Here is a 26,230-nt window from a genome sequence, read left to right on the forward strand (position 1 = left end):
TAAGCTTAAACAATCCCTTTAATATAATCATCATATACAACTTCTAAGTACAAAATTTGAATCACTAATGAAAAAATTACTCAATTTAGCTGTCAGATGCAAAAGAACAGATAATGTAAAAACAATGTATATTTAATTTGAGGTATTGTAGAATTACTCCTTAAACCATGAACTGCTTTTCATCAGTATAAGTAAATTATACATGAACGTTCTTTAAAGAATTTTACACTTTGCAAAGCAAGAAAGCTCAGCAGCACACACACACACAAAGTAAACAATAGATTTAAATCCTTGTACAAATGAATCAGGGAACAATAAAAACCCCACCAATACTATTTTTTATGACAAAAAATTCTGAAGTACTCCAAAAGAATAACCCAAAGGCATGCAAAATGGATAATTGTGAAACATACCCATCTGTGTGGCACAATGGGAAAAAACAAACTAGTGTGAGGTGGATTTAGAAATCTAACTTCCATATTTTTACTGATTGTCAATCAAATCCTTCTACATAAGTAGAATGGAAAATGAAGAATATTTAGCCTTATTTAACCCATAGTAATCAAATTTCATAGGACTGCTGGCAAAAAAGGGTTAAAGTCACCATGTTTTCATGGTTTAGTGTGATTTACAAAACCACTCATATGTTACAAGCAATTGGTGTTATTGTGCATCATCCTTTTACCATTTTTGAGGGCAAAAGGATAGAGATCATCTGAGTTTTTAGTGCAGATGGAAAATTTCCATTATATGCTTACATTTTTCCTCACAAGAACTGAAATATGAACTTCAAGGCATATCCCATATATCACTTAGTATTCTCATTGCAACACGGAATATATTTGGCAACCAAGAGCGATAAGTAGAATCTGAGTAGTGAACTACAGTGCATTTGATTTTCTTAAGAAAATCAAACCTTGTGCCATCTACTTCAGGAGGTTAAAGAGAAGAACAAGAGACTTCACACTGATGCAGTTATATCTAAGCAGTCTTTCCTGAATTGCTTCTACAGGTCTTTCTTATCCTCCTCTTCATCTAGGAGGTCCTGCAAACAAAGAGACAGACATGTCAGAAAGAAGCAAATGAACAATCTTTGCATTTGGCAAGATTAGTAACTGATGTCTCAGGATGAATATCCTAATGTTAAATCCTGAAAGGACAAGAGATACTGGGCTCTCTCTGTGGCCACACAAGTTCAGAATGCATCAGAAACACTATGGTTCTACTGCATGAGGAGAACCAAGAAGATGAAGAATGGCACAGTTGGACTTCACATCCCAGAGCTAAGATCCCTGGAGTTCTCTCCACAGGGACTTCGGGAGGGGTTGTGGGTGGGCGAGCTGGCCAGGAGATTTAGCCAGTACACTGTACAGACCTACTAACTACAACCATACGCCCCAAAAGGCCAGTAGGCTGCAGCTATTACTATAGCTCAGGGGTGGCCAAACTCACTGACCCTCCGAGCCAGAGATGACAATCTTCAGAAGTTTGAGAACTGGGGTGTGTCTGCTGGGGCTTGGGGATTCAACCCTGCTCCTGCTGAAGTCCTAAGCCCTGGCAGGCGCGCCCTGTGAGGCTGAAACCCCGAGAACCCCTCCCTGCTGTGCAGAAGCAGCCCCAAGCCCCACACCCTGCTGCAGGGCAGAAGCCCTGAGTTCCTCCTAACCCCAGTCTGGTAGGCAGAGGATGGGGGGGGCTCTGTGAGCTGCACTTTAACTGTAAAAGAGCCACATGCGGCTCACGAGCTGCAGTTTGGCCATCCCTGCTACAGCTCATAAGCTGCAGTATGGATGCAGCTATGTAGGTGGTTGGGGTCTGGCTTCTGGGTTGAGGGGAAAAGTCTGTCTTCCTCAACACTCATGTTGATTTCCTATATAAAAGAAAGGGCTTGTCTTCACTATTAGGGAGATTGATGCTGCTGCAATCGATGTAGTGGGTGTCAATTTAGCGGGTCTAGTGAAGACCTGCTAAATCGATGGCTGAGCGCTCTCCGGTCGACCCCTCCAAGAAGAGTAAGGTAAATCGACTGGAGAGTGTCTCCCACCAATGCAGCGCAGTGAAGACACCAGGATAAGTCAACCTAAGCTACATCAACTCCAGCTACATTATTCACATACATGGAGTAATGTAACTTAGGTTGACTTACCCTGGTAGTGAAGACAAGCCCATAGAGATTTTAGCTTAAGTGCAGCAATTGTCAAAAGTGACCAAAAACACCAAAACTACACGTGGAGTTCCATATTCTCTTCATTTTGAGAAATAAAGTTTGTTCATTTAGCAAATCAAAGGTTTATAAACAGCAAAACAAAACCCCACAATAGATTGCAATCTCTTCCTGAAAGCCATCTGTATTCTTTCTGGAGGCTAAGCACCACCCATAATGAAGATTCTACACTTAGAACTTGGTGGGCAATTTTGTTGATGTAGGAGTCAATAGAATTCTGCTCTCTCCAGTACAGCACTGCTGGAGTCTAGTTCCAGTGGCACAAGCAAGTTGCTTAATACAATTAACAGAAATAAAATGACGTTTTCTCCAGTAAACATACATGATGGACCTAGAGGGCGCTAATGTGGGTGGTGACATTTTACAGAGTTACTTCTCTAACTGAAGCTGTACTTTAGAATAGTGGCAGAATTCTCTCAGCTTCTCAGAACTTAAGAGTTTGATTTTTTTTAGGTCAAGGCTGAGTATTGGCAGGGGTTCACGTGTGTTAGCAATGTCTGTGAAATTGTATATGACCATATCTTTCTCAGAGTGAGTATATGTTAATATAGAACTAATAAGGTATTACTTGTCCTGAGCCGGGAGGAAGAAAAGAGGCAAATATGCTCAATGCTTAGTTGAAGGAGAGGTGAGGGGAGAGGGGAAAAGCAATCTTGTACACAAAAAAAACTATATTAAAGTAACAATAAGGTTGCAAAGTCAAACACTCAAAAAGTTAGGAACAACAGAATTAAGGTTGCCTGTGCAACCTTAATTTGGCTCCCTTGTGTGCATGCACATTATGACAAGGGGTTTCCTTACATGATCACATCTACTATTTCTTCCAAAGAGCCAGCGCTCAGGATGGACAGTCAATGTGCACCTATTTGATATTTTGCTTTTATCCTCATTCAATATGTTCTTTTAACAGTTGTGTTTGTGCGTGCAATTTCTTTCCTTTTCTTTTTTAAAAAAAGGACAACCAAAAGCAAATTCCATCATGTGGCATCATATGGACACCCACATGGTTCATCAGCAGGGTTGGAACCGTTAGATCCATCTCTGTCACTTGAGCTAATGGAGTAACTGATAGGAGTACTAGGATGTCATCCTCAATGTGGATCAGCATGAGTGTGGGGGAATGAGACACACACTTTGCCAGGGGCGTTCACAGATATTGCTGATGACAGAGGAATGGTGAGACTCAGGAATCTTGGTTTCCATTCTTGGCTTTGGAAGAGACTATACTGTAGGGAGCATTAAGACCTTTCTGCCTGTTCTCTCCTGCCCCCCTCCCCAAACTTGACTCCTTCAGCCTCATCCTCTTCAACGTGTCACAATCCTGTCTCTTCCCCACCCCTGGGCTCCTTGTCCAAGTCCAACTCTCCACTTCTCAGGCTTCTCATCCCAGTCTCCTAGTTCAGCCTCCCCCTGCTATCTCCCCATCCAAATCCTAGGGCAGGTCTACACTACAGGGCTAAATTGACCCAAGTTATGCAATTCCAGCTATGTGAATAATGTAGCTGGAGTTGATGTACCTTAGGTCGACTTAGTACGATGTCCACACCACGTGGGGTTGATGGGAGAAACTTTCCAGTCGTCTTACTTTATGCTTCTTGTTCCAGTGGAGCACCGGAGTCGACAGGAGAGCTATCGGTGGTCAATTTAGTGGGTCTTCACTAGACCTGCTAAATCGACCGCCAGTGGATCAATCGCTGTGCATTGACCCCCTGATAAGTGGGGACAGGCCCCCAGTCTCCTCTCCTTACTCAGTCTTATTGCCCAACCAGTCTCCCCAGCTCCATCATTTTCTCTCTCCCCACCCTCAGTTTTATCAGATACCTTGCACCACTCTACTCCTTTCCCTCCCTCCCCCACTCCTTTTTGCTGCTCTTGTCCTCTCTGTATTTTAAGTCAAGTAGCTTCCTCTTCATGCTCCCTGTGCAGCAGCATAACTGTTTCTGGGTCTGCGTGCCACTGACGGCACAGGAGACACTAGCTCCCTGTATTCAGTTCTAGTGCCCAGCCTGAGGCAGCACGGAGCTGCAATTACAGAGAAAATCCAGCTTGTGCCCTAAAGCTCTGGGCTGGAATATATTCAGTCACTCTGGGGGTTGCATATGCATAGTCTAGTCAGTACAGGTTCTCTGAGGGGCTGGAGCATGCTCAGGAAAGACAGAATCTTCAGATGTTTTAGCTGTCATGTGAATATTTTTTAAATATTTAAATAGTTTGTAATTTAGTAAAATTTGCACCAATTTTTCCCAACAGCACAGGTACATTCCTGACACAAAGGCCATCGGCTGCCAAATTTCCAGTTACTGCTCTGAAGCACAGGGGCACTAGAGCGTCTCAAAGAAAAGCTCACCAGAATTTTGTTAATACCGTAGAACAATGTATTTTCCACAACTTTGTTCTTGGAAACAGCTGAACAATTTTGGCTGAAAAACTTTAAAAAAAAAATTGATCCCGAGGCAGACACCTGGAATGGAAAATTTCATCCCATATAATTAAAGTTTGACAATTTTTAATCAACTGAAAATAGGGTCTTACATGGGAAGGGTCTGGCAATCTTAATAGGCAGTGCTACCAGCCCTAACTATGTTTTTATAGTATTTCAATGCCTCTGAACCCTTAAGCCCAATAAAAATCCATGAAATGATTTTTTAAAGTGTTATTCAGCTTTTGCCAGTTAGGCTGCCTGTTAACATCTTGCACATCACTTAGTTTGAACAGAGTGTTTAGACTGACCTGTTTGTAGTCTCTTGCTTCCTGGTTCTTGAGCATTAACAATGGTGCAGCATTTGGATTGCAAACATCATAGAGGAATGTTTAAAACCATAAAACTAAAACCAACCCCAAACTCTCCCTCTCACTGTAATTTCCATTACCTTCTTGAAGCTTTCAGGCTCAGTCCTAGAGTGAAGGACTTCACATGAATCCTGAACTCAGCCCCCAAGCTACAGCACATCAACCTAGAAATCTGATGATGCCACCTTTCCTTACCTCAGAAAAAACACTACCCAACTTTGCCATAAGATTCCTGCAAGAAGGCAGAATTCTACTAGGTATTTTTATTACCTTCAGGGAGTAATTTCCATTGTAACATATACTGAAGGGTTTGATAAATTCTCTTGCTCTTGGAAAAGAAACATCCAACTTGTGTAATTTTGTTAGTACAATTTCAGAACATTCTGCTCATGCAGTGAACCACAACCACCTACCTGCAGCCGTTCATGTTCTTTCATAAGGCGATCATATTCTCTTTTAAGGCCTTCAGATTGCTTTTTAACTGCAGTCACTTCATTTGTTGCCTTGGAAAGGGCTATAAGATATAGAAGTGAATTTATCAAAACACTTTAGTCACTGCATTTTGATATGAAGAAACATCTATGCAATAATGCTACAGCTGTCCAAGAGTAAAGTTTCAATTCTGTCTTTAACAGCATGTGCACCAGATATATATGTCCCAATTCTGATCTCGCATTGGTCTATGTCTATTGACTTCAAAAACGAAGGGTCTGAATCTGATCTCACATTGCTGTAAATATGAAGTATTGCCATTGTACTTTAAACAATCACAGGTAAGTAGATATTTGGTACTTAAGTAGTTTGTGAGTTATTACCTGAAGAAAATGAAATTCAAAATTATTACACTAGGAAGTTTCAGAAGAAGTTCATATTGTTTAATATATTGTATGAGTTTCCATTCCCTTTCCTTTATAGATTTGGTTAGAAAAGAAATATACTTATAAACAGTTGATGACCTTATAAAGAATTGCACCATCTACTGAACTGTATGATTGTCTAATTCTCAATGTGATCACCTTTATGTCTTACATTACGTTTAGTTTGTGTGTCCAAACCTGGACAGTGTGAAATGATTTTAGTCAATGATTTCATAATTTGGGGCAGCTATTTTGGAGATTTGTTGTTACATTCAACCAAGATGTGTCAGAATGTAGGAAAGGGCTAGGGAGCTATATTCACTCTCTCTCACATCATTCTACAACCAGAAGCCTATTTGTACCAAGCCTTCTCAAGAATATGGAGAGGTGACTTCCTGTTAGTTTTCCAACAAGTATACGATTTTTTCTGTCCCCCCATTTTAGGAGCATAAAAATAGTTGCAATTGCCTTTGCCTATTAGAGCTGCCATTACTGCCCAAGACAATTTCCCAGTCACCTATTTGCTCTTTAGTTCACCTGTTTCATTCTGGCGAACTGTCACTATAGTGTCAAATAGTGCTATAAGAGGGTTTAAGATCTGTTTGAATGTAATTTCTATTGGAGACAGCGTGTTTTGCATGCCTATCCAGTTTTCCGTGTGCAAAAATGTCTTATTTAGTGGTACCTAGAAGTCAAGTTGTTCAAATAATTTAAATGTTTGGTACTTGAGAAGATGTTCTATGTTTTGCAGTATCTTTTCTGTCCATTTGCTTTTTGGAGTAAAATCTAATTTGTCATATAATTCACTTAACTTTGATAAGAAAATATGCATTTTACATATAGTCAGATTTCACCAATCATTTTTCATTTGTAAAAGAATGGCATTCTGAAGTGTCTCAAACGGATTTTTTTAAAGTGTAGGACAGTTTGATTTATATTTCTGTTCCCAGAATTAGGGACTGCGTATCTACTGGAGGTTCCATTGTGCAGTAAGATTTGATTACTATAGGATATCCCAAGTTCAGACAAATGTGACACGTTTCAGGTGATGAGAGAGTTTGAATTATTTTAAATACATAATGGATTTATGCTCATTAAAGTAACCAGCCTGATAATATACACCACCATTTGTCTACCCAGATGTTACATCAAGCATCTTATATTTGCAAGCCTTACTTTTGCAAGTAGTCTAGCCCTATTGACCTTAATTGGACTACTTAGCAAATAAGTGTTGCAAGACCAGGTGCGATATTCCTCAGCAACATATTCATTTTAGTAATGTGTTAGACCTTTCCTAAGCAAAAACGTTACCAAGTAACTAAAGTGATGTGACATTCCTATGTGCTGTGGCAGATAGCTCCAAAACCTTTTGACATAAGAACATAACTCAGGAATGAAATGGGATTTCAGGAGGGCAAAGCAGTTTTGTCCATGGAATTCAAAAACATTAGGAATGAAACAATCCCACCTGCCCCTCTTCTCTATGGGAGCTCCAAGCTCCTTTTTAGTACTGCTGTATATCGCACAACACTTGAGGCCCTTCAATATAGCCATCAACCTTATGGCTAAGAAGTGCTGAACAGGACTTTTTAAAGCTCATCAACAAGGCCAAAAATGCCATTGTTGGGTGATAAAGAGCACTCCTTTCCCACTCTTCTACACCTACAAATTAAATTGGCCTAGCTACATTGCTCAGGGCTATGAAAAATTTTGTTCCCTGTGTGACATAGTTAGATTTGCCTAACTTGCATATACGAATGGAAGAATTCTTCCACTGACCTAGCTATCGCCTCTCCAAAAGGTGGATTATCCATATCAAAAGAAAAAAAAAAAACAAAACACTTCCATCAATTTAGGAAGCATCTACGCTACAGCTGCATTGCCATAGCTGTCCTATTATAGTTGCTGTAGTGTAGACATGGCGTTAACGTGCTGCCTGTATAGCTACCTATGCTAGGAGGTACAAGAGACAGACTCCAAATTAGATCACCCACATTGCAATACAGGCTATTAACTGTTAGCCTAAGAGGTTAACCCACAAAGCTATTTTTAAAAGCAAGTCTAATTGTAACAAAATGTAAAAGGTGACTTTTTTTTTTTAAAATTACCTTTGTTGCTTGCCTTCCCTCAACCCTTGTCAGTGTCCTTAGACTGAGCTCAAGATAGTGACCATTTCTTTAGTCCCCAGAACACGCCTAGCAAATTGCAGATGCAATCATAAACCAAGATGCTGTTCTCAGCAGACTTTGAACAAAGCATAAGTGCTTAATAAAGAGAAGGAACAGGTGAACTAGTCTGAAACAGGGGCAATACTTATTTTGCTATTACCTTGACTGCTCCTCTGTTGAAATCATCATCCATGCCTCATTTCTTTATGCCTCACTTCTGGAATTTCCTTTTCTATGCCTTCCCAAGACCCAGGTCTCCAGACTCCAGCATATGAAGAAAGATACTATATACCTTCACATATACCCGAAGGTGGATGACTGCAACATCCACATTTTTTTAGACATTCCATTGGGTCTTCATTTGACAATCTAGTTCAAAATCAACATTATTTTTTAAATTTTCCATGGGCTTTCTTTTTTTAAACGTTCCATAGCCTTACCTCATAGACCTGGGATGAAATGCTGTCTGCACTGAAGTCAATGGCAAAACTCCAACTGACTGCAATGGAGCCAGGATTTCACTCCTTGTGTCTCTATATTCCTCCTTTCACTCCCCCTCTCTGCTAGTCTTGCACTGGCCTCCTCTCGTCCTTTAATACCATCTTGCTAGTATTAATGTAAGAATCTTCTCCTCCACAACTCCCATAATTTGGGGCAGCCAGCCATTCTGCACATCTGACAAGTGAACTCTCCATTATATTTACAATCTTTGCTGAAATTCTCTTCCTTTCTTATATTACTTAACTTTCTCTTCTGCTACTGAAATATCTGACACTCACACACGTGGGAATCAAATCAATAAGTGTTACTCTTTATAAGTTTTTAATATTTACATTGCAAATAAAATGTAAACACACGTTCTCTTTTCCCTCTTCACTTTGAGGTTCTTCTCTATGCTGTATAGAAAACTAAAAAGGAAACATACTCCAGGATTTAATAGTTTTTCTTCATACTTAGGGATTTCACAATCTAATGCCATTGCACTATTTTTCATACAATATTTTGGTAACTTGATCTAATAGTAGCTACTGGGCTGTTTCACAAGAAGCTGAACACTGCTTTGGTTGTAACTAAAAACACCCATATCTCTAAACATGAACAAAATATCTAAAGATATCTGTAGATCAACAAAGCAAACAACTCATTGCATCGTCTCAATGTTTTGACCACAACGGACTCATGACAGGAATACCTCACCGAATCCTAGCCGAAGGAAAGCAAAGGCCAAGTTGTCCCTTCCCCCTCTGTGGGGAAATGACGAAAACCCCATTGATCCCTGCTGTGGACTACAGAATGAGTTGATCTCTGCTGTTCCTGGTGCAAGTGCTGGAGGAATCAACTAGGGGCAGAGCTCTTCTTGACCTGCTGCTCACAAACCAGGAAGAATTAGTAGGGGGATGCAAAAGTGGATGGGAACCTGGAAGGCAGTGATCATGAGATGGTCGAGTTCAGGATCCTGACACAGGGAAGAAAGGAGAGCAGCAAAATACGGACCCTGGACTTCAGAAAAGCAGACTTTGACTCCTTCTGGGAACTGATGGGCAGGATCCCCTGGGAGAAAAACAGGAGGGGGAAAGGAGTACAGGAGAGTTGGCTGTATTTTAAAGAATCCTTATTGAGGTTACAGCGATAAACCATCCCGACGTGTAGAAAGTCTAGTAAATATGGCAGACGACCAGTTTGGCTTCACAGTGAAATCCTTGCTGATCTTAAACACAAAAAAGCAGCTTACAAGAAGTGGAACATTGGACAGGGAAGAGTATAAAAATATTGCTCGGGCATGCAGGAGTGAAATCAGGAAGGCCAAATCACACTTGGAGTTGCAGCTAGCGAGAGATGTTAAGAGTAACAAGAAGGGTTTCTTCAGGTATGTTAGCAACAAGAAGAAAGTCAAGGAAAGTGTGGGCCCCTTACTGAATGAGGGAGGCAACCTAGTGACAGAGAATGTGGAAAAAGCTAATGTACTCAATGCTTTTTTTGCCTCTGTCTTCACAAACAAGGTCAGCTCCCAGACTACTGCACTGGGCAGCACAGCTTGGGAAGGAGATGGCCTCTGTGGAGAAAGAAGTGGTTCGGGACTATTTAGAAAAGCTGGACGAGCACAAGTCCATGGGGCCGGATGCGCTGCATCCGAGAGTGCTAAAGGAGTTGGCGGATGTGATTGCAGAGCCATTGGCCATTATCTTTGAAAACTCATGGTGATCGGGTGAAGTCCCGGACAACTGGAAAAAGGCTAATGTAGTGCCCATCTTTAAAAAAGAGAAGGAGGATCCTGGGAACTGCAGGCCAGTCAGCCTCACCTCCGTCCCTGGAAAAATCATGGAGCAGGTCCTCAAGGAATCAATTCTGAAGCACTCAGAGGAGAGGAAAGTGATCAGGAACAGTTAGCATGGATTCACCAAGGGCACGTCATGCCTGACTAATCTAATTGCCTTCTATGACGAGATAACTGGCTGTGTGGATGAGGGGAAAGCAGAGGACCTGTTGTTCCTTGACTTTAGCAAAGCTTTTGACACGGTCTCCCACAGTATTCTTGCCAGCAAGTTAAAGAAGTATGGGCTGGATGAATGGACTATAAGGTGGATAGAAAGCTGGCTAGATTGTTGGGCTCAACAGGTAGTGATCAATGGCTCCATGTCTAGTTGGCAGCTGGTATCAAGTGGAGTGCCCGAAGGGTTGATCCTCAGGCTGGTTTTGTTCAATATCTTCATAAATGATCTGGAGGATGGTGTGGATTGCACCCTCAGCAAGTTTGCAGATGACACTAAACTGGGAGGAGAGGTAGATACGCTGGAGGGTAAGGACAGGACACAGAGGGACCTACACAAACTAGAGGATTGGGCCAAAAAAATCTGATGAGGTTCAACAAGGACATGTGCAGAGTCCTGCACTTAGGACGGAAGAATCCCAGGCACTGCTACAGACTAGGGACTGAATGGCTAGGCAGCAGTTCTGCAGAAAAGACCTAGGGGTTACAGTGGACGAGAAGCTGGATATGAGTCGACAGCATGCCGCTGTTGCTAAGAAGGCCAATGGCATTTTGGGATGTATAAGTAGGGGCACTGCCAGCAGATCGAGGGACACGATCATTCCCCTCTATTAGACATTGGTGAGGCCTCATCTGGAGTACTGTGTCCAGTTTTGGGCCCCACATTAGAAGAAAGATGTGGAAAAATTGGAAAACATCCAGCGGAGGGCAACAAAAATGATTAGGGGACTGGAACACATGACTTATGAGGAGAGGCTGAGGGAACTGGGATTATTTAGTCTGTGGAAGAGAAGAATGCGGGGGGGGATTTGAAAGCTGCTTTCAACTACCTGAAAGGTGGTTCCAAAGAGGATGGATCTAGACTATTCTCAGTGATAGCGGATGACAGGACAAGAAGTAATGTTCTCAAGTTGCAGTGGGGGAGATTTAGGTTGGATATTAGGAAAAACTTTTTCACTAGGAGGGTGGTGAAACACTGGAATTCGTTACCACTGGAATCTCCTTCCTTAGAAGTTTTTAAGGTCAGGCTTGACAAAGCCCTGGCTGGGATGATTTAGTTGGGGATTGGTCCTACTTTGAGCAGGGGGTTGGACTAGATGACCTCCTGAGGTCCCTACCAACCCTGATATTCTATGATTCTATGAGAAGAATTGTGCTGCCTTTGCAGAGTTATTTCCCCACCACCTTTTCTGAACACCTCCCTGTGAGCCACACATTGCCGTCCAATCAACCCTATGGTAAATCCCCACCTATAGTAATGATGTCTGAATCATTAACTTAGCTGCACTGGACATGCTCATGTTCTACAATATGAATCTTATGACATCAGTGAACAAATACATTTAACCAGAATAATGTAGAAAATGTGCACAATGTAGCTAAGATTACACTGTTATTTTACATGCTAGGATTGTGTTACAAGCTTTTCCAAGGTATTTTTTTAAAGGGAAAAAGCCCCCCAAAAAATCCTTTTAGCGACATAAAGGCACTTAGAATCTGTGCATCTATAAGAACAGAAGGGACCATAATCTACTCTGACTTCCTGTCTAAATACAGGCCATAGAACTTCCCCACAATAATTCTTAGAACATATCTTTTAGAAAAGCATCCAAACTTGATTTTTAAATGGCCAGCATATGCCTTGGTAAATTCTTCCAATAGTTAATTACTCTTACCATTAAAAATATAAGCCTTATTTCCTGTCTGAATCTGTCCAGGTACAACTTCCAGCCACTGGATCATGTTATACCTTTCTCTGCTTGATTGAAGAACCCCCTATTAAATATCTGTTCTTCACGTATGTATTTATAATGTGTAATCAAGTTACCCCTTCACCTCCTCTTTATCAAGCAAAACAGATGGAGCTCCTTCACACTATCACTATAAAGCAGGGTTTCTAATCCTTTATCGTTCTTGTGGCTCTTCTCTGAACGTACTCCAATTTATCAACATATTTCTTGAATTGTTGATAGCAGAACTGGACACAATATTCCAGCAAGGTCGCACCAGTGCCAAATTCAGAGGTAAAATAACCTCTCTATTCCTACTCAAGATTCTCCCAGGATCACATTAGCTCTTTTGGCCATAGTATAACACTGGGAGTTCATTTTCACCTGATTCTGAAAAAGATTTGGAGGTTGTGGTGAATAATCACTGATTCCTAGGATAGATTTCCCCATCCTGTAAGTATGGTCTTCATTCTTTGTTAACAGATGCATAGATTTAAGCTATATTAAAAGTTTGCTTGTGCCCAGTTTACCAAATGATCCAGACTGCTTTGTACCAGTGACTTGTCCTCTTCATTATTTAAAACTCCCCTGACTTTTGTGTTATCGGCAAACTATCAGTGATGATTTTATGTCTTCTTCCAGGTCATTGACAAAAATGTTAAATGGAAGAAAGAACTAACCTTTATGGAAGCAAACCTGTTCAATGATGATTCCTTGTTTACTGGTCTCAAAATTTAACTATCAGCCAGTTTTCAATCTATTTAATGTGTGCTAATTTTATATCATTCTAGTTTTTTAATCAAAATGTTATGCAGTACCAAGTCAAATGCCTTACACAAGCCTAAGTATATTACGTCAACACTATTACCTTTATCAACCAAACTTGTAACCTCATCAAAACCAAATATTAAGTTAGTTTGATCGGATCTATTTTCCATAAACCATGTTGATTTGAATTAATTACATTACCTTCCTTTAGTTCTTTACTAATTGAGTCCTGTACCAGCTGCTCCATTATCTTGACTGGGATTGATGTCAGGCTGACAGATCTATAATTACCTAGGTCATCCTGTTCACCTTTTAAAAGATTGGCAAACTAGCTGACTTCCAGTCTTCTGGAACTTCCCCAGTGTTCCAAGACTTACTGAAAATCAACGTTAACAGTCCAGAGAGCTCCTCAGCCAGTTCTTTTAAAACTCTTGAACACAAGTCACCTGGACCTGCTGATTTTAAAGTATCTGACTTTAGTAGCTTCTGTTTAACATCCTCCAGAGATATTAGTGAAATGGAAAGTGTGTTTCACCATATGAGGAGACCGTATCATCTGTTTTACTCCAAATAAATAACAGAAATATTTACTGAAGACCTCTACATTTTCTGCATTATTGCTGATAATTCTACCATTGCCATTTAGTAATGGACCAATACCATTGTCAGGATTCTTTTTGTTCCTATTATATTTTAAAAATTCCTTATTGTCCTTATGAACTTATGAAAATACTTATGTTTGACTGGTGACCAACCACATGCATTGAAAAGTGTAGATTTAAGAACATGTTCAGCACCTCCAACTCTCAAAGTCTCTGTCCCCAATCCCAGCCTTAAAAACTCAAATGGGCAAGGGTAGGATGCTCTTGCCTGGGACACAGAAGAGGACTGGAATTGTTCTAAGAGGGCTTCTCCACCCTAATAACTGGAAAAGCTGCAGTGTTCCTACCACATACTCCTCTCCGCAGAAGTGGCGGATCAGCTCATCACAACAATTCTTAGACTCTTCCCCTGCCCAAACCATTAATCCTTTACTAGGGAAATGGCTTTGCTACCAGATAATTCATGCAGCAATTAAATCAGTGTTGGTTGCAAGGTAATTTTTTTTTAAATTGCTAATACTTTGCACTTACATAGTTTGAAAGAGTATGTGAAGGGCCACTTTCTTTAGAGGATCTCAACGTGTATTTGCAAAACATTTTCCAGGAAGGGAAAATAAGGCACAGACAGGCTAAGTGATTTGTCCAAGATAACAGCAAGCCAGTTGTAGAGCTGGGAGTAATATTTAGATCTCCTGACTCTCAGTACTGTGCTCTAAATCAGAACATATCCTTCAGAAATGTTAATTCTTCATTAAAAACTAATTCACTTGGCTCCCCTCCCCCCAGCATTTTCACTGTTTTTACGTTGAGTGAGCAATTCCAAGCAATGGGATAAAACGTTTATCAAATTCAAATCAAGTTTCTCCCTTGTAGAGGGACTTCATAACATCTTAACATGGTACTTAAGTAGATTGGCAGGCCCTGCAAGAGCCCTCCTCACAAGGGTTAATGATATCCCTTCGAAAAACTATAACCAGAAATACTCAGCTATAACATGTACTACATTGTATGGGATGCCTCTTAATAAAGTTATGGTCTAGAGGTTAAAGCAAAAGGATGGGAGCATGGTGGGCTTGTCTTGTATACCTAGCTCTGCCAATAGCTCAACATGTGATCTGACCTGGTCACTTAACCTTCTTGTATCTCAATTTCCCCATTTGTAGATGGAAACCGATGTTTACTCACTTTTGTAAAATGTTTTGAGATCCTGTGAAGGTTTTCATGTAAAGGGCATTTTCACACATCCCTTCAGCCTGGTTCTAACCCACACCCAGAGATGACCTGTGCCTGCCGACAGCAGGGGTGGGAAGACAGAGTGAGGGCAGTCAGCTTCAGCAGTATTACTGAGCGTGCTTAGTACAAGCCAAACAGCAAATCTGGGGGGACCCCACATTCTCCCCCCCCCCGTGTCGTCTCTGCCCCCACCTCTTTAAAACAAAAACCTACATAATGCCCAAACTGAACTCTCACTGGTAGCGATAAAATTTATCAAATGCTTTCATGTGTCCCCATTTCTTGTTCATACCTTTCAAATCTTGAACAATCTTGCATCAATTTATTTTAAATTAAAAAAAAAATTAATGATTGTAATATTATAGGTCTTGAAATGGTGTGTGTATTTTAAAACTAGATTGGCCAAAACCATCCCTTACCTCCTCCCATAAAACCCAGAGAACTAGCAACACAGTGTTCTTGTTACAATTATTTTGTACACAAATCAAATCTGTTTAAAGGATCCAGGATCCTGTTTCAACAGCATCTTTTTCCTTCCCCCCTCCCCCACATCAGCCTCTGAGAACTATTCTGAATTCTTTTTAGTTCTGCGTGCGTGCGTAAATATAATGTGTTCAAAAGCACCTGAAGGTATGTCTACACGGCAGGCAGGAGGTGAGATTCTCAGTGTGGGCAGACAGACTTGCGCTAGCTCACCTTGAGCTAGTGTGTTAAAAACATCTGTGTGGAGATTGCAATACCGGAGGCAGCTTGGGCTGTCTGAGTTTGGACCCAGGGGGTCAGGCTGGCTTGAACTCAGGCTGCCAGCCCAAGTCTCAGCCAGTGCTGCAACATCCCCACTGCTACTTTTAGCACACTAGCTTGAACTAAGTTAGCACGAGTCCCAGGTGCAGTGTAGACATACCTGAAATCTCATTTTCAAAAGTGACTTAAACTTAAGCTTCGAAGTACCAAATGCACTTTTGAAAATTTTATGCATCAAGTTCAAAATTCTCTCCCCACACATACTTTAAACGTTTTGCAAAACATGAATGCCACATTAAACAACGAAAGAGACAGATGTTATCCCCTTTGCTTATTGTGGCTGGAAGGCTGACAGGAAAAAAGAGACATGTCAGTGGGGTTCTGTGTCCTCTTATTTTGGATTTCTTATTCTGTGTAGTGGAACAGCTTTGATATGGATGGAGTCTAGTATGGAAGAAGGGTCATATGTAATGAAAATATATAGGAATGGAAGAGCAGAAGGGTTGTCATGCTCTCAGATACAGGCAGAACATTTGGTGCAAGTCATATGGAGTTGAGCATTATAATGAGATGTTCACATACTACTGCGGAATTTGGCAGGGATCTGTTCTGCTGCAATGCTTAATTAATACTTGTCAATCCGTATAACAATTTTGTTATGTGTAAATAAAGCTGTAGCTTTTACTAGATATTAGTGCAGTGCCCGCAGAAGGCCAGGTGAGTTGTGGAGGAAAAGGAGTAGGTCAATTCTGCTGTACTTCCCTCAGAAAAGGTACCATTGTCATGAACAACAAATACTTCACATTTCAATAGCTCCCTGAAGTACAGGATCCATAAGTGAGAAAGGATGGATAAGACAAATGCCTGGTTAATATACAGAGAGACAAGGTAGAGGAGGTTAATATATAGTCATTTAAATGTATTCAACTAGGCAAGACTTTTCTAATCCATTCATGAAAAGGATAGCTAAGAGAAGGAAAGTCCTGCAAATTAAACTCAGACCAGTTTATTTCATTGCGGGTTTTTAGACAATTTATGGCACTAGCAAAATAGTGTATTATGTTGTTTCAGTATGTAGGGTTATTATGTTTACTATTGATTGAAATTTAGGAAACTAAAACACACCAAAGAAACTTCACAATTTCAGAAATAGCCTTGAGACGTGCCCCTGCAAATTTGTATGCACAAGTTTTCCATAAGTAAACTTGTCTACATGCAGAAGGTAATAAGTACAGTGCTAGCAGACAGGTTAAGAGCCCTTGAGAATTTAGATGAAAATTTTCCTATTATAAGCAATTATAGTCTTGAAATGTATCTATGTGCAAAAGGAGAAATATTTTCTTATTTCTGGATTTTTTTTTTGGCTTTATACAGAAAATCATACCAGAAGACAGTCAGTCACTCATGATCATCAGGTCTACATCACCACTACTAAATCCTGCCAGCAGTCAGTCATTTTAAGATAGTAGTGAAACAGTCTTCATAATATGCATGTGCATCTATAAACTGCCATCTCAGAATTTCTCTCTAAGGACATGTAATTACATGCCAGGTATGCTAAAAATGGACTTAGGCTCTGAAAGTCCTAGCTAACCCACTGCTGGGTGCCTGTAAAGCCCTCAGTATGTGGGTCTGCAATAAAGAAAAATAAAAGCCCCCTTCCCTTCACTTCCATAGCATTGCTAAAAAAGAGGCCTAAATGGGGATAGGAGAACCAGAACAAAACACAACAAAAACCTGTCTGAAATTGTTGTTAGTTCCTCTCCAACTTTTTCTCAGATTTAGGTAACCCCTTATCTAGAATTCTGGCCTTGTCTTCTCTAGGAAAAATGGTGTGTTCTAAACTGACGCACCAGTTTGTAGTTTTAACATGATTAAGAGACTGCTCCTCAGAGGGCCTCCAAAAAACACCCCCTCAGTATTTGGATCCCAGTAGAAAATTCAAAAAGATCTCACATTAAACCAAAACCATAACAGTTCACCTTTCCCATAAAGTTAGTGTGTTGATCTGGATACAAAATTCTATTATTAAAATGTCAAACAGAAGGATTTTAGTTCTAAATGCAACTCTGACTGGAACTTTAAGTATGGCAGCACTAGGGTGCCTTAATATACTGCCACTTTTTAACGCAAATGAACCACTCACGGGATTCCATCCTTATGTACGAAGTGTTTCAAGACCAGCTTCATATTACAGCAAGAGATGTCTGGAATCGCTTGGTGTAATATGCTGTGTACACAGTTTATTTGCCATTCAAAGAGCAAAAACATAGTCTTTTAAAGCAGTCAAACCATACCGGATTTTACCAAAATAAGGATAGGAAAAACCATAAAGGGTTTTTCCATTAATTTTGTTTGTGGTTTAGGTCTGTCATGATTAGGTAAAAGGAAACTTCAAAGAGACATTACTTTGCAACTATGCAAATACAAAGGAAGAAATAGAAGGTTTTTCAAAGATTTTTCAGTCATACGTGCTCACCAAAGCGCAACACAGATAAGAAAGATCAAAGTTGAGATTATTAAAAATAACGCACTGAAAAACTTGTTTTAATGCACTGGTCTTACTTTTAAAAACCATGAAGTTTCACATTCCACTGCTCAGTTTTAAGGAAGTTATATTCTGAAATTTTACAAGACATACCTCAATAACTTGATATAAAAATTGAAATAAATATAGCCTGGATCAAACATGTGGGGTGTGCCCACATTAGCTTTTACATTCATGTTGAGCACCCCAAGTTAAGTAGCAATTAACCAATTCAAGGTTAAGAAAAAAAAAATCTAGTGTAGACACATCCTGGCAGGATGACCTTTATTATTTGTATTATTGTAGTGCCTAGGAGTCTCCCCATGGTTAACAACCATATTTTAACCCTGTGCATATGACAGGGTCAGAAACTGATTCCTCACAATACAACTTCTTAAATTGAATTTGTGGAGACTTATTTTTGGTGCACTTTAGCTGAAGGACATCCCCCAAAACCCACACAGGGACTGCAGCTGAGATGGCATGTGATAAACCTACTTTCACCCCAGCTTTCTATTACATTCCTGGCTAAAAAGCTTATCGTATATATTAAGGCTATACCCTGCCAATATAAATACACATGTGCATTTACATTCTCCTTTCAATGAGCTTGTCACTTCAAAGGAAGCCTTTCTTCCCTTTCTGTAAGGAAACAGCAGGGGAGGGAGAACCCACAATCAAACCTGCCTGGCAGGGAAAAGGGTAAAGGAGACCCCCTCCATTCAAAATAATGGATTCTTGATGTATTAATGCACCAAGCCCAACTAAAAACAGCTGTTCTGCAGTTTTAATTTGTCTTTAGGTTTAGAACTGACAACTTATGATTCATTAAGCACTTGGAGTTTCTATTCTTGCAGTCTAGTAGCAGAGGCACACTACTCTAGCCAGGGCAGTGACCACTCTGTGATCTCATGAGAACTGCTACCTTATAGTGACAGCATTCTGTATATCGTCAAGGAAAAATATTTTTGGACTAGATTGTGTCGATTTGATCTTCGCAAGGTCACAAGTGATGTTATCTAAAACATTAATTTCATATGGGTGGGTGTTCATAAATGTCACACACCTTGAAAGATCCAAATAGGACATCTTCAAACAGGTAAAATCTGCTTTTATCTCAGTGTCAATTAACCAAGAAAGCAGTTCTGACAGCCTAAACCTTAAACATGGTAGCTGATAACATATGGTGTCATGCTTCAAAGCACATCATCCCCCCATTTAAAAAAAAAAGAAAAAAGAAAAGAAAAAGCTAATGGCTCTACAGTTGAGAGAGAGTCAGAATTCCAGTAAAGGCTTACCTTGTATCTGTGGTTTAAAAGATACACTGTACCGAATAAACTTTTCATATACCATCCATTTTTTGGTATGAGGAGGAAGATTATACATAGGCTTGGAAGCATAAGATTTGTATCAGTAAATATAAGTTAATGTCAATTTAACTGGACACACACAAACTAATGAAAAATGTTTCCATCAATGCTAATCAAAATGTATAGATAGGCAAAGAAAGAAAAATGCTGCTTGAGAACTTAAGGATATTTTGATTGTATATTTTGACATCTGATATTGACAATTTGTATTTTAAAAGTTATAAAAATAACTTTTTGAATCTTGTAGTAATGTAGTGTGGTTCCCTGCCACCCTGGAGAGAGGACACCCTCTGGACATCAGAGTGGGTGGAGTCAGGGAGCTCTGAGCCTGCCCCCTAGAGGGTCAGGCATGGCACCGGAAGTATAAAGGCCCGACCCCAGAGCTCACTGAGAGGGCAGCCACCAGGGAGGCCAGACGCCTCCGGCCTAGCTCGCAACTGGGAAACCCCAGCAGCCTGCGATAAACCCAAGGACTGGCCCAACCTGCCCCGTGCCAGCTACCCGGAGGACTTGCCGAGCTTGCCCCTTGCCAGCTATCCCGAGGAACCCATGGTGCTGGACCCCAATGAGGACACCACCCTGACCCAGGTACCTCAAGAGGGGGAGTCTGGAAGTAACCGGGAGCAGCTGACCCTAGTCTGGCTGCAGCACTGCCAGAACCCATGTCATTGTGTTGCTGAGTCAGTGGGGATCCTGGCCGCAGCAGGTCTTCTGCTGCTGCTAGGGCCACAGTGGAGTGGGAGGGCCTGAGTCCCCCCTGCCACCCAACTTGCTGGTGTCAGTCTCCCCCCTCTCAAGCCCTTCAGAGCCAAGGGCCTGAACTTACTGTTATATGCTGTTGTTGCTCAGCCCCTGCCTGAACGCCTGACTCTCTATTGCTCCGCCCTGACCTAGGGCCTGGGCTTGCTGTTATATACTGTGGTTGCTCAACCCCTGCCTGAGGGCCTGAGCGCCTGACTCACCATTGCCCTGCCCTGACCTAGGTCCTGGGCTTACTGTGTTTAGTTCTGCCCTCACAAGGGCCGCAGAGGAAGACTCCCACAGCCGAATTAAGTCCCCACAAGACATCTTCCCGAATTTAGTGAGGCGGTGTGGTTCCCCGCTGCCCTGGAGAGAGACGAGCCCCAGCTAACCTCTCTACATGTGGTGGAGAATGTGGGCATGATCCCTCGACTGCTGTGAGAAAGGGTCTGGGGGGAGGGTGAATGTACCCCAGAAAAAGCCATGGATATGGACAAACTCATCAAGCTCCTGACCGAGAGCCAGCAGCGACAGCAGCTGGCCCAGCTCCAGCAGCTGAGAGGACAGCAACAGCAGCTGATTCGGGACCTGGGGGTTTAGAACCAGGAACAACAGCGGCAATGCCTGCAGCAGCTGACGATAGTACTGCCTCGCCCCACGGTGCCCCAGCCTCGTCACCCCGCATCATTGCACTGGTGCGGCTGACTAAGATGGGACCTGATGACAAACCTGAAGCCTTTTTGGTAGTTTTTGAAAGAGTGGCGCTGGTTTCAGGGTGGGCTCCTGACCAAACGGGCCACTCTCTTGGCCCCATACTTAACCAGGACAGCCCAAACAGTGTACAGTTGGCTGTCTATGGAGGATGCAAGGGACTATAGCAAGGTAAAAGCAGCAATCCTGGACGCCTTGGATGTCAGCCCGGAAACCTTTCGGCAGTGGTTCTGGAGCCAAACCTACCCCACAGGCACCAGATTCTGGTTGGTGGCCCAAGAGTTGAAGGAAGCATGTAAGTGGTGACTACAGCCGGAGAGGACCACCATGGACGAGGTCACGGAACAAATTATTTTAGAACAGTTCGTCTACATCTTCCTGGCACGAGGAAGGGTCTGGGTGCTTCGCCATCAGCCAGCAATGCTAGCCGCTGCCTTGATGGAAGACTTCCTCGTGGCCGAAGCGCTGGTGGGGCCAGCTACCAGAGCCCACCCCCCAGGGCCAGAGTGCCCTAATCCTGAAAAGAAAGGGGGCTCAGACCAAAGTTCGGAGTCTCTCCTGCAGGCAAGAGGCTCGCTCCGGGCCAGATGCCCTGAACTCCCACCTCAACAAGGATCTGTGCCATCCTCCCATGCCGAGTGTCCCGAGGACCAATCTGAGTCCCCCCAGGGGCCTGATGGGAGCCCCCACCCGGGATGGTCACCCAGAACTTGGGCCCTGTTTTTTATGTGGGAAATATGAATACTTCTAGTGTGACTGCACTGAGATGGAATGCAGCTTCGGCCACATCTGTGTGGGAGAGACCTGGGCCCGGCTGCCACAGGTCCCCAAGATCATGGTTCCAGTAGTTGTCGGGGACCACGCAACCCTGGCCCTGACTGATTTGGGCTGTGGCCAGACGCTAATCCATCAGACCTTGGGGCCCTGGGCCGACCCCCACCTGGGGACGATCCGTCTGCAATGCATCCATGGCGACGTGCGGCCCTACCCCAGTGCCCAGATCCCACGAACGGTAGCCAGGGTCACACGACGGATGATCGTCAGCCTGGCCCCTCAATTAGCCTACCTGGTGATTCTGGGGCGTGACTGGCTGGCGTTCAAGGAGATCCTCCGCTCGATCCCTGCACTGGAAGGGGATTGCCCCAAGGTCCAACTGGAGGAGGAGGTGGTGGACCCGGAACTTGAGGGAGGGACTGAGGAACCTGTGGACCCCCCGCCTAGGCTGGCTGTCGAACCCTGACTTAATACCAATTTTTGCTGCAATCAAAAAGAGTAGACACCACCCTTAGTGGCGCCTACAGACAACCAGTCGCTGTCGATGGGGCCATGATCGACCCGCATAGCACAAATCAGGGCCCCGTTCTGAGCTATGCCATGACAGTTTTTACTGGGGTGGAATGGAAACCCCGCACGGAAGAACCATGGACCCAGCTGCTGGTGCCACAGCCGAGCAGTAATGAAGCTTGCACATGATATCCCTGCCGCAGGGCACTTGGGCCATGAAAAGACCCTCGCCCGGATTTTGACGCGGTTCTTCTGGCCCGACATTCACCAGGAGGTGAGAAACTATTGTAGCTCCTGCCCGGAGTGCCAATTAGTGGCTCCCCCAGGGGTACCCAAGGACCCTTTGGTTCCCATGCCCATAGTGGAGATGCCATTTGAGCGGGTGGCCATGGACCTCGTGAATCCGCTCCCGAGAAGTGCCATGGGATTCCAGTATGTGTTGGTCATAGTTGATTATGCCACCCGTTTTCCTGAGGCCGTGCCATTGCGGAGCACCACCAACCAAACCATTGCCGGCAAACTAGCGAAGGTCTTTGCTCGAGTGCACCTGCCCCGGGAAATCCTAACGGACCAGGACACCAACTTCACCTCCCGACTGTTGCAGCAGGTATGCGAGCTCCTGGGAGTTAAACAGTTATGCACCTCCGTCTACCACCCACAGACTGACCGGCTGGTGGAACGATTCAATTGGACCCTGAAGGAAATGCTGCGCAAGTACTCCCCAGAGGAGCTATGCTGGTGGGACCAGCTACTCCCACTCTTACTGCTGGCAATCTGCTAGGTACCCCAGTCATCAACAAAATTTTCCCCTGTTCGAGCTACTATATGGCCACCGCCCGTGGGGCCTATTAGACTTAATGTGGGAGACATGGGAGCAGTCTCCATCGCCAACCCAGGGCTTCCTGAAGTACGTTCTCCAGCTCCAGGAGCACTTCACTCAGGCCAGAGCCCTAGCATGCGAAAACTTAAAAGCTGCACAGGAAACCCAGGAACGAACCTATAACCAGGAAGCGCGGGTCCGTGTCTTTGAGCCCAATGATCGGGTCCTGCTCCTCCTACTGTCGAGCGAATCGAAGCTGCTGGCAGGGACCCTATGAGGTGGTCCGGAAGGTCGGGCCCGTCACCTGTGAGGTCCACCAGTCCGACTGGCGCAAGATGACCCAGTGATATCATGTGAATCTATTGACATGGTGGTGGGAGGGCCTATTAACCCTTACCTGCTAGAACCTGAGTTGGGTCCCTGCATGCCCCTGACAGAGGGCCCTGCAGGCCACCAGCTCAGCGACATGCTCATGGAGGAGCAGCGAAAGCAAGTCCAATATCTCCTGCAGGCTTTCAGGAGAACTTTTATAGTCCTACCCAGTTACCCAACCCTGGTCCATCATGCCAACCAGACTGAACCACGGAAGGTAGTCCGGGAGACGACTAGGCCCCTGCTGCACCGAATGCGGCAGGAGGTCAAGGAGGAAGTACAGGCCATGCTAGCCCGAGGAGTCATCGAGCCATGGCAGAGTGAGTGGCGCAGTCCAGTGGTCTTGGTACCCAAGCCTGATAGAACACAGCGCTTCTGTATAGACTTCTGGTGGGTCAATGCCATCTCAAGGTTTGACGCATATCTTATGCCCCATGTGGATGAACTGCTTGGCTGCCTAGGGGAGGCCCATTTCATCACCACCCTCGACCTCAGTAAGGGATACTGGCAGATCCCTCTCGACCCCATCTCTAAGGGGAAGATGGCGTTCACCACCCCAACGGGACTTTACCAATTTACCTGGATGCCCTTCGGCCTCCATGGGGTCCCGGCGACATTCCAACAACTAATGGACCGCCTCCTATGGCCCCATCAAGACTATGCAGCGGCGTATTTGGATGATGTCTTAGTCTACAGCCACCAGTGGGAGGACCACATGGAATGGGTAACTGCGGTCCTGAGATCCCTGCGAAAGGCGGCACTAACGGCCAATCCAAAAAATGTAGCATTGGCTAGCAAGAGGCAACGTACCTTGGATACGCCATAGGGAGAGAACGGGTGAAACTCCGTGTGGGGAAGGTTCAAGCACTGGCGGCCTGCCCGCCATGAAACACCAAGTGCGACAATTCCTGGGGCTCGCTGGCTACTATCGGCAAGTCATTCTCCAGTTCGCTTCCATTGCAGGCCCCATGACGGGACTTTTGACTAAGGACAGCCCCCGGCACGTGCCGTGGACCCAAGAATGCAAAGACATCTTCCGGACACTCAAGGAGTGCCTCTGCCAGGTGCCAGTCCTATATAGCCTGGACTTCGACTGTGACTTCATCCTCCACACGGAGGCCTTAGAGGTAGGGCTCGGGGCTGTCCTTTCCCAAGAAATCAACAGAGAAGACCACCTGGTCTTATATTTTAGCTGGAAATTATTCCCCCATGAGAATAACTATCCAGTAATAGAGAAAGCAGCACTAACAGTGAAATGGGCCTGTGATGCCCTGTGGTACTACCTCCTCGGGGGCCCATTTACACTAGTCATGGACCATGCCCCACTCCAGTGGTTAACCAGAATGAAAAACAACAACATTAGACTAATGCACTGGTACCTGGCGTTACAGCCCTATGCTTTCACCATCCAGCATAGGACAAGTGAAAATTTAAATTGATAACAAAAATGCTTTAAAATAATCAATACTATCCACCAAAATTTTAAAAAAGTAAAAATCACAAGTTTCCAAGCCTAGTTATGTATTACAAGATGTGAAAGGTCATCTTGGTACCTGTAAAGTGCATTCTTATACAGTATAAAACTGATATCAAGACCTACCCCACTGAATTAAAACAGCTCAAGGTTATAATTCTAGTGCCTTAGTTACATTATAATTGTTTACAATGTACAACTTTGCATAACACATGTTTACTGTAAGACAAAGTGACATTGACTGTACCTGAAATACTGGCCCAAAAGCACCTGCTTACAAAGGTCTCAAAATTCCATTTAAGTAAGTGGAGTTCACCTGACTTACACCAGGGATTATTTGATCAAGTGAGCTTAATTTATTTTTTTTAAAAAGGAAATAAAATCAAAATTACTTGAACATATAAATATGAGGAATCTGATATTTGTTAGGACATTTCTTAGACTATTGAATTTAAGGACCAAACTGCTAAGCTTTGAGGCATAGAATGCCAAGTCATTCTCATTAAAAAGAAAGCAATTAAAAAAAAAGTTACCATTCAAAGTTTTCTTTAATTCCGCTTTCAGTTTTTCAGTTTCTTGCCTCAGTTTTTTATTGTCTTCTTCTAGTGCCTGTTCATTTTCACACTTCCCTTTTTCATTCAATGCCTATCAAAAAAAAAATTGTGGATATAGTTAGTATTAGTTTAAATTACTGCTCGATACTAATACAAATGACCAAAGAACATTGGCCCTGATCCTATATTGTGCTGGATGTCTTCAATTCACACTGATGTCAAAAAGAAGCAAGAAAAGATTAGCACCTCTGGGGGGGAAAAAAAACCCATCCCAAACAGATGCATCCATAAATATAGTGATAACATTTAAGGTTGAAGAGGACCATTAGGATTGTCTATTATAACCTCCTGCATAACATAGGCCAAAGAACTTCACCTAATAATTTCAGCATCAAACCCATAATGTGTTTAAACTATAGCATCTCTTTGGGAAAAAAAAAAAAAATATCCAGTCTTGATTTAAAGACCGCAAGTGATAGGGAATCTACCACATCTTCTCCAATGGTTAGCTACCTTCACTGTTAAATTGTACCTTTATTTCTACTCTGAATTTGTCCAGGGGCAGCTTCCAAACATTTATCTGCTAGATAAAATAATTATTTATTATCAGAAATCTCTTCCCCTTGTAATATTTGTATTTTGTGATCAAGTCATCACTTAACCTTTTATATTTATAAGATGTTTAGGTACTTAAATACAGTTTTATCTGATTTCCAGAAATGCTAAGCACCTGGAAGTCCCCCCAAAAGCCGTATTAGGCACTAAATAAAAGT

The 26,230-nt window shown here is 42.9% G+C and overlaps 1 protein-coding gene across 2 annotated transcripts in view; it reads right to left on the minus strand.

The window, feature by feature from the left end:
* Positions 1 to 26,230, minus strand: part of LOC144275810 (B-cell receptor-associated protein 29-like) — a 53,962-nt gene continuing 27,732 nt past the window's right edge. For both annotated transcript variants that reach the window (XM_077835352.1, XM_077835351.1), the window contains exons 6-8: positions 25,437 to 25,548; positions 5,428 to 5,528; positions 1 to 1,045 (exon numbers count right to left, since the gene is read on the minus strand). In XM_077835352.1, the coding sequence (XP_077691478.1) occupies positions 1,007 to 1,045; positions 5,428 to 5,528; positions 25,437 to 25,548 (252 nt within the window). In that variant the 3' untranslated portion in view covers positions 1 to 1,006. The remainder of the gene's footprint in view (positions 1,046 to 5,427; positions 5,529 to 25,436; positions 25,549 to 26,230) is intronic.

This window comes from Eretmochelys imbricata, chromosome 1 (assembly GCF_965152235.1).
Source record: "Eretmochelys imbricata isolate rEreImb1 chromosome 1, rEreImb1.hap1, whole genome shotgun sequence".
Taxonomy (NCBI): Eukaryota; Metazoa; Chordata; order Testudines; family Cheloniidae; genus Eretmochelys; species Eretmochelys imbricata.